We start from the raw sequence: 9,773 nt of genomic DNA, 5'->3' as shown, positions 1-9,773 counted from the left end.
TCCACTTTTTTATTTGACCAGCGACCGGGTTTCGTCGTTACCGACATCATCAGACTGGTAACGACGAAACCCGGTCGCTGGTCAAATAAAAAAGTGGAAAAGCTAAAAATATTGGTTTTAATCTAATAATAAATTAAAAATGCAATTCCATCACGAAGTGTCAGTGGATAATATAAATCTATATAAAAAATTAACTCGTAACCTTTCAATAACTCTTTCTTTTCAAAACTTTATAATTATTTCGACGAAAAACTTATTTTATAAAACAAAAACGGCGTTTTAAGAAAAAAATAACAATTACGTAAAATGTACCTGAATTTAGAGAAAATTGAGTTGCGACCTAACGAATACTGGGCCTTAAGGTATCGGTGTTCTGACCGCAGCAGATAAATGTTGGACATTGCTACTGTTGAAATAATATTTAGTAGATGTCTCAAATATCAAATCGATCTAGTCGTATTTCTTGTGAGAAGTGTGTCGCGTATGATGGCAGTAAATAGATCGAACGGCTCACCTTACCTGTAGCAAAGACTGATGACAAATTTACTTACCTAACATAAAAATGGCGTAACAAGTTGCTCACTCCTTTCAACAACGTCATATTTCAAAAATCATCAGTTTTCAGTTGTGTATATTTTTTTGGAATGCCCATAAAATGTACTATACTCCAGAAAAAGCGGCATATGTTTGACTTAATATTTACCCGCTACAGGGCAGAAAGTGTTGTTTTTGCATTTCGAAGAAATGGTATGGCTTAATTATTTTTAAAAAAATACTAAATATTTTTCAAATGGAGAAAAAACCTTCAGGATTTACCTAAAAAGATCTGTTGCGCAGTAAAAAGTTTAATAAGTGGCTTGATATTTATTTTTTATATATTTCAATATATTCTTAAACTTTAAAAAGTTTTTTGAAATATGACGTTGTTGAAAGGAGTGAGCGAAGTGTTCGCGAAACTGTGGTTCGTGATGCATTTGAGGCTTTTTGGCACCTTGTGAGTGCCTCAGATACAAACGTGCGCCACTAAAACTCTGTTTTTAGAAAACATGTTCTTTTTTTACAACTGGATTATTATCTTCTTCTGTCAGTATCAGGTCCTGACGTCGACTACCATTTGAGAGCGATGTATTTGTCCTTGTATTGAGCAGCTAAACAGCGCCTCGACGGTCCGGATCCCCGTCCAATGTCGTTTATCTCCTGGCTTCGGAATATACGGAATATAGAATAGTATACCTCAATTATTTGTATCAGTTTTTATTTGTCCGCCTCCGTAGTGTAATGGTCAGCATGCTCGGCTGCTGTTCTGGAGGTCCCGGGTTCGATTCCCAGGGGGGTTTAATAAATATAAGTGATTTTTTCACTCTAACATTTATTCAATATTACACTGGACTGGTACCTGAAGTGGAGGGCTGATCACCTTTCCTTCATGTGTAATCAATCGAGATAACACTGCGTTTATATGAAGCAGTGCCCTTTGCACCATTGGGGTGCGGTAAGGGTTTTTTATTATTATTATTTGATCAGTTAAAACAATATTCTCGAGCGTTTACCTTATCAAAAGTAGAAAACCAATAGTACAATTGACGAAAATCTAGAATAGTGCCTTAAATAATAAAAAACAATCGATTAAAACCTGAATTCCAGATTCGACGAAAATGATTAAGATAATCCTGGATATATTTTGTTGATCTATCCAAAAACTTATTTAAATAAATAACTTATTGGATTTAATTCTCTTGTCCATCAAGGACGAAAGGCTTTAAACTAGATTATCAACATTTTAACCCTTTGTTTACTAAATTCACCATATCATTAATTAATTAATTTTTTATTAGTTGCTTAAGAAAATTCTCCTTGCCTATTATGTACAAGGGTTTATACCATATTCTGGTTGTGAAAATGATAGTGAGTGTTAGTAGTAAATAATAAATGAATAAGGTTGATCCCTAAAAATAAAACTATGAATTCAATTTATTTGACTATAACATTTAAATTGATGCAATATGGATGTTCAATAATGGGCAGAGTGGTGAACGTTACACAAGCTTAAAAAGTAATCAGTTGAGCCATGTAAGGTAGGTCGTAAGCTCTGGAAAGCTAAAACTATATATATATATATATATATATATATATATATATATATATATATATATATATATATATATATAAATATATATATATAAATATATATATATAAATATATATATATATAAATATATATATATATATATATATATATATATATATATATATATATATATATATATATATATATATATATATATATATATATATATTTATATATATATATATATATATATATATATATATATATATATATATATATATATATATATATATATATATATATATATATATATATATATATATATATATATATATATATATATATATATATATATATATATATATATATATATATATATATATATATATATATATATATATATATATATATATATATATATATATATATATATATATATATATATATATATATATATATATATATATATATATATATATATATATATATATATATATATATATATATATATATATATATATATATATATATATATATATATATATATATATATATATATATATATATATATATATATATATATATATATATATATATGTATATATATATGTATATGTATTTATCAACTTTATATATCTACTGTTGTTGGATTCCTTTCGTATGTCAGTTGTAATATTCATCTCATTTGAAAAACTTTTTTTTAAAGATATATGGATATTTCATACGTAACATGTATATATAATTCCGTGTCTACTTTGAAAAATAAAAAAAAACCTTAAATAAGAATTAAAAGCAATATGATACAAAAATTACAAGGATATATAAATTTATTTAAAATTTTATAAAACAAGAAAATTGTAGGTTTTTCTAAATTTAGAATTTGTTATTCATATAAACATATGGTGTATTTATTATTTGCGTAATTACATTTTGTAAGATCATATATTTAATTAAATTTTCAAGGGTCAGTGGGTGAGATAGGGTTAATGATAGTAACCACAAATCATACAATTAAGGAGACCAATTTAGTGTTTTAATAACATGTAATTTAACCTTTAATGACCAGACAACATTAAATAAACCCATGAATTATTTTAATGGGAATTTAACATAATTATCAGTTTGCGTCCAAAGTGTTAAAGTAACTCTCCTCATTAAATAAACAGGTGAAACTATATGAAAGATGGAAACGTAAAGTTAATTAATATTTGATAAATATTATAATTTTAACAATCTAGTATTTCTGTCTTCTGGTAGTTATGTTTAGCGCGGTTGTATCTTTTATTTTATTGTCGTACTTTTATTTACTTTTTTTTCAAACTTCCACTCGTTCACGACTGATATTGGCTCTAAGAAACAAGATATATACATTGTAATTACAATAAATAACGGATATAACAGTAGATAGAGGGAGGAGAAAAAAATAGAATTAGAATAATTAACCTATATGAATGAAAATATAAAATAAACTAGTCGATCTACATTAATTAAATAACATTTAAATGTGGACAGTACGCTCACTCCTTTCAAGAACGTCATAAATCAAAAAACGTGATTTTTCAGGAGAACGTTTTTAAGGTTTAAAAATATAAAACAATGTATTAAAAATAAATATCAAGCCACTTATTGAACTTTTTACTGTGCAACAGATCTTTTTAGGCAAAACTTGAAGATTTTTTCTCCATTTGAAAAATATTTAGTATTTTTAAAAAAACAATTAAACAATACTTTTTCTTCAAAATGCAAAAACGACACTTTCTGCCCTGTAGCGGGTAAATATTAAGTTAAAAATATGCCGCTTTCGCTGCGATTTAGAACATTTTTTGGCCATTCCGAAAACATGCACAACTGAAAATTGACGATTTTTGATTTATGACGTTCTTGAAAGGAGTGAGCGAGTATAAACTATTGTATCCTTAAATATGTTTAACTATGGAATGAGGATCATATACATACATGTATATATATACACATACACAAACATATATTTTAGTCAAAAGAACTTTTATTATGCAATAAAGTGGTGCAGCCTGGCCTAAGTAAAAAAGAGCTATTTATGAATGGATAAAAGAGGTGGGTAGATCTGAAATAGAACGCATCATTCGACCATGACGTATTTGATTGCATGTCATAAACAATATCATGTCGTTATATAAATAAGTATTGTTAAATGTGCCCTCGGCACTCAGTCAGGGCTCATTATTGTAATTTGTACTTGTATTTGTATGTTGAAATAAAAATAATAAAATAAATAAATGAAAATTGTTTTAATTTTTTTTCATTAATTGATTCGACAGTCATTTTGTGGTAATATCTATAAATTAGCATTTTAATTTTTATTGGTATACCACTATTTCTTAAAATACATTGTGACATACGTTTTAATGAATTCCACATCATTATCAAACACCGTCTTTGAAAATCGAAATACGTGTGGCAATAATTTTCAAGAAAAAGTTACGCAATTTTCAAAGATTCGTTTGAAAATGCCATAACTTGGTGAAACAATTATCACAAAAATTATTTTTTATATTTTTAACAATAAAATACAATTTAGACTAGCAGACTAAAAAAATCAGTGTTTGATTTTAACATTTAATATATAAATTAAAATGGAGTTCTACAAATTAAACGTTGAATCTATAAATATGTCTATACTACTAAGTATTATGTATACCAAAAAAAATCCCTCTTCAAGCACAAGAGCTCAGTCTCTTTTTTGGAGAGACTCAGCGCAACTAATATTATAAGATTGCATTCAGTAGAAATGTATATAAATTGTATTAAAGTATTAAAAATGAAAGTATTAAAAAAATAATAATAAAAAAGTAGAACGAAACGTAATTCCACCTTTTTTCTTGATATTTAAAGCAGAGAAAACAAACCTAGAAAGATCGATACAATTCAAACTGGATCAACCAGAATTTAATTTTTAATTTGATTGTGTGAACGCGTCACTATCGCCTTACATGCGCTTGAAGGAGTATATAAGTGCCCTGCTCACATCCTGACAGGCACAGTTTCTGACGACAGTCCTAGGAGATAAGTCTCTAGGAGGTTGATTCAGTGATTCAGTTGAAGAACGATCCTACGAAGATGAAAGCCTTTGTGAGTACTCCTCTTTGATTCAATTAAAATGCTACTTTTTTATTGAAATTTTAGTAATGTTAGTATATAACCAGTCATTGATTTTTTTTGAGACATACCCGTCTCTTCGTCAGGATAATGACTACAACAGCATGAAAACAATACTTCACGTCACTAACATAGCAAAATTCACACAATAATTAACTACTGCATTTTTTTAAAATGTGAGTATAAGTATGACCATTCATAATTTTTTGAGACGTATCAATCTCTTCGTCTGGATAATCACTACAATGGCATGCAAACAATACTGCACCTCATTAAAAAAGCAACATTCACACACTTATAATTACACAAAGTCGTGTTGATTGTCCTGACGAAGAGACGGATACGTCACGATATCGGTAGACAAAAATCATGTAAGTGCTTTTACTGTAATATTTTTTGAGTCTATTTTATTGTATTTTATTATTAAAAACACAAAAAAATTTAAATTTGCGACAATTGTTTCATAACATATTCAATACCATAGCATTTTCAAAGCAATGGAGTTCTACTAATCAATTGCAAATCTATGAATAAGTGATTACACAAATTTATGAAGTGATCAGTTAAGCCAGCTAAATACCAGGTCCACCAAATACAAATACCAGTTTTACCAATAATATTATAAATTTTATAAAATGTGCTAAAAAGTATCATCAAAAAACATTCCAGAAACATCTATATTTCTGGATACATAAATAAATTGAAAAATGTTCTTATTTTCAAACCCTTCTCTGCACCCGATGGTGCATAGGGCACTGCATCATATAAATGCAGTGTTCTCTTGATCGTTAACACATGAAGAAAAGGTGATCAGCCCTCCGGTTCAGGTACCAGTCCAGGGTAATATTGGATAAACATTAGAGTGAAAAAGTCACATATATTTATTTGACCCCCCTTGGGAATCGAACCCGGGACCACCAGTACGGTAGCCGAGCGTGCTGACCTACGGAGGCTCTTATTTTACAAATGTTTTATTTTTATATTCTAATTTTAATGTGGACATGGCGGCTTTTGAAATGTCCCGCTTTTCTTTCGACGCCAGTAAAATATGTTTTGATTCATTGACTGGATGGTAAGGACGTTGAATTAATTGATTTTTAAATGTTAACACTACTGGTTTGGGTGTGGTACTTCGTATTTCGCAATGAGCAATGGCGCAGTGGTAGTGATCCAGTTTCTGTAACTGCCGGTTCGATCCCACGCAAGGCCGATGAGCCTTCAGCGTCACGAAATGAGGAGAAAATTATATGTAATTGTACAGTATGGTGGGTCATTGAATAATTCAATTTGTCACGAATGTTACAATATGATATGTAAATGCAAGCTGGCTGATAATTAATTTTAATAATTTAGTAATAAGTAAATTTTCTAGTAACCAACAAAATTTAATTTTTCCTACAAAAAATAGATTGCATCCCAAATCTGGGTATTCACAAAGCCTATGACCTATCATGGGCTGGTTAAGTGATCACTTTACACACGTGTATTATTCACCATTCTACCCATGATTGACAATATATATAAATACATATATATATAAATATATATACATATATATATATATATATATATATATATATATATATATATATATATATATATATATATATATATATATATATATGTATATATATATATATATATATATATATATATATATATATATATATATATATATATTTATACATATATATATATATATATATATATATATATATATATATATATATATATATATATATATATATATATATATGTATATATATATATATATATATATATATATAAATATATATATATATATATATATATATATATATATATATATATATATATATATATATATATATATATATATATATATATATATATATATATATATATATATATATATATATATATATATATATATATATATATATATATATATATATATATATATATATATATATATATATATATATATATATATATATATATATATTTATTTATATATATATATATATACATATATATATATATATATATATATATATATATATATATATATATATATATAACTATATAAATATATATATATATATATATATATATATATATATATATATATATATATATATATATATATATATATATATATATATATATATATATATATATATATATATCGTAGTCGCACAGGAGAAAGTGACCAACTAACAGAACGTAAAATGTTCAGGAGGGCCATTTAAGTCACCTTTGCTTGGCAAGAAAATAAATATCAATGCAGTCAGTCATTTTTAATAAGTCAATATATTATACTTTCAAGTTTAAAATCCTCTGGGATTTTTTTCAGGGCAATATTGAGCTAGTAAGATATCAAATAGTCAATAATCACGTTTTTGTAAAAAATGCACTTGGTGCAGGTATTGAAACAAAACTAAATACTACTATGCAATGAATCTAATATAATTTTAAAATTGTTGGTCTCTGCACAAAATATTTTAAATATGTTTAAAATTGTTCTTTAAATAAATGTTCAAAATTTAAAAAAAAATCGCCATTTCGTATGTGCGATGTATACTAAAGACGTTCTATGAATGTGTCATAAATGATTTGTGTAAGTATTTTTCAAGCATAAGAAAGGATTTTTTTAAAGCGTAGAGTTGTTTGACTGTCATGAGATGTTATTTTTTTTTACATGATTTTTTTCTTTACGCAGATTGCAGTGTGCTGTGTGTTGTCGGTAGCTCATGGGTCTCTTGTAGCCATCATACCTTCCGTCTCTCACTACCACTCTCAGGACACCCTAGGACAATACTCCTACGGCTACCACGGAGGACCTTCATCCAAACAAGAGATCAGGACCATTGACGGAGTAACACACGGAGGATATTCCTACATAGATGCCAACAACATCGTCCAAACAGTCAGCTACGTGAGCGACCCTGTCAACGGATTCAGGGTAGCCGCTACGAATTTGCCCCAACAAGCTCCTCATATTGTATTTCCATTAGTGGCTCCCATAGCGCCAGCTGTAGAAACCGTAGCTACAGAACCAGCTAAAATCGAAGAAAAGAAAGAAGAAGAGTTAAAAGCTCCCGAAGATACACCGGAAGTAGCTGCCGCAAAAGCAGCACATCTTAAAGCTTACGATGAAGCTAAAGCTGCTGCCGAGGCGGCAGGTTCAGGCGAACCATCAGAAGGCTCTCGCAAACGTCGCTCAGCTGTCTTTGCACCTTTGGTCTACTATTACTCCCCTGTCATCTCGAGCCAATACGAGGTCAAAGACAATCTTGGACAGTACACATATGGATACAACGATGGTCTGTCCGCTAAGGCAGAATCTCGATCGTTCGACGGAACAACAAGCGGTGGATACTCTTACGTGGATTCCAACGGTCTGGTGCAAAACGTCAACTACATCGCCGACAGCAACGGTTTCAGGGTTGCAGCATCTAATCTTCCGGAAGCCCCCAAAGCCGTTGAAGCCCCTCTCCTCGTCGCTCCAGTCGCACCGGAAGACACTCCGGAAGTTGTGGCGGCCAGGGCTGCCCATCTTGAAGCTCACGAAAAGGCCAAATCTCAGGAACAGGCTTGAATCTAAACTGTCATATTTTTCCCATCAGACTGATTAAAATAATATTTTCATCGCCTTTGTATTGTATATTAAATATTGTATTCGTTCATTCGTTACCAAAATGTAATCAGGAAAAATACAGATATAAAAATTATGAAAACTTATTTTATTTATCCTCTTTCAAAAGGTCCTTAGTAAATATATAAAACCATACCTCAACATTCATTTCTATATTTTAAATATTAAAATAAAGTATTTGGTTTTTTAAAAGCACTCTTAACATTGTGGTATGGTAATACACAAAGTGAACGATGAATGATAAGGAGAGTGTCATTAAAATGAAACACTTGGTTTTAGGGTCGACTAAGTTGTTTATTTTATTCAAAACAAAACATTAAAAAAATATTAAATTGGTGACAGTCATTTCGCCTTGTTAGGGTTTTATTAAACTAATGTGAAGATTAAATTACTTCAACTTAGTAGACCCTAAAAATCAGTGTTTGATTTTTATTTTTAAAATATAAATTGTGGGGTCCTACAAATTAAACGCTAAATCAATACAGAAAACTTCAATTTCTCTCTTTCCCTTCCAAACTTATCATAAAAAATCCTGTTTTACAACTTTATGATAAATTTTAACGGAATCCTGAAGAATAACATCAATTTGGTTTAAAAATTGAAACAACAAAAAACATCAACATTTATTCGATTCTCATCTCACATTCGGATTCAGATCTCACATACTAATATAAGAGTTTCTGCTTAGTAAAAAGCTTCTTTACATCTCACCAATAGATGTCTCTAGTGAAGTTTTAGTGATTCATGAACAAGGTTTCTAAATTGGTTCATATATATAGAACTTCCAAGAATTTGAGTAGTGTGGTTGTCAATAATGGGTAGAATTGGTGAATGTTACACGTGTGTAAAGTGATCACTCAAACCAGCCTATGACGGTCGTAAGCCCCGTAAATGCCCAGACTTCCATATTCTTCTTCATCTTTGATGAGATGT

At 28.8% G+C, this 9,773-nt stretch overlaps 1 protein-coding gene across 1 annotated transcript; it reads left to right on the top strand.

Annotated features, from left to right (window-relative positions):
• The first annotated feature begins 5,084 nt into the window (after positions 1-5,084).
• LOC148299559 (uncharacterized) lies at positions 5,085-8,913 on the top strand. Its single transcript, XM_088275938.1, has 2 exons — positions 5,085-5,176; positions 7,905-8,913. Exons 1-2 carry the CDS (start codon positions 5,165-5,167, stop codon positions 8,781-8,783), a joined length of 891 nt encoding a protein of 296 aa, XP_088132064.1. The 5' UTR covers positions 5,085-5,164; the 3' UTR covers positions 8,784-8,913.
• The last annotated feature ends 860 nt before the right edge of the window (positions 8,914-9,773 follow it).

Source organism: Brachycentrus maculatus, unplaced genomic scaffold, assembly GCF_059751285.1.
Source record: "Brachycentrus maculatus isolate JH-2025_06_01 unplaced genomic scaffold, ASM5975128v1 h1tg001081l, whole genome shotgun sequence".
Lineage (NCBI taxonomy): Eukaryota > Metazoa > Arthropoda > Insecta > Trichoptera > Brachycentridae > Brachycentrus > Brachycentrus maculatus.
This window is presented reverse-complemented; position numbering and strand designations above follow the sequence as displayed.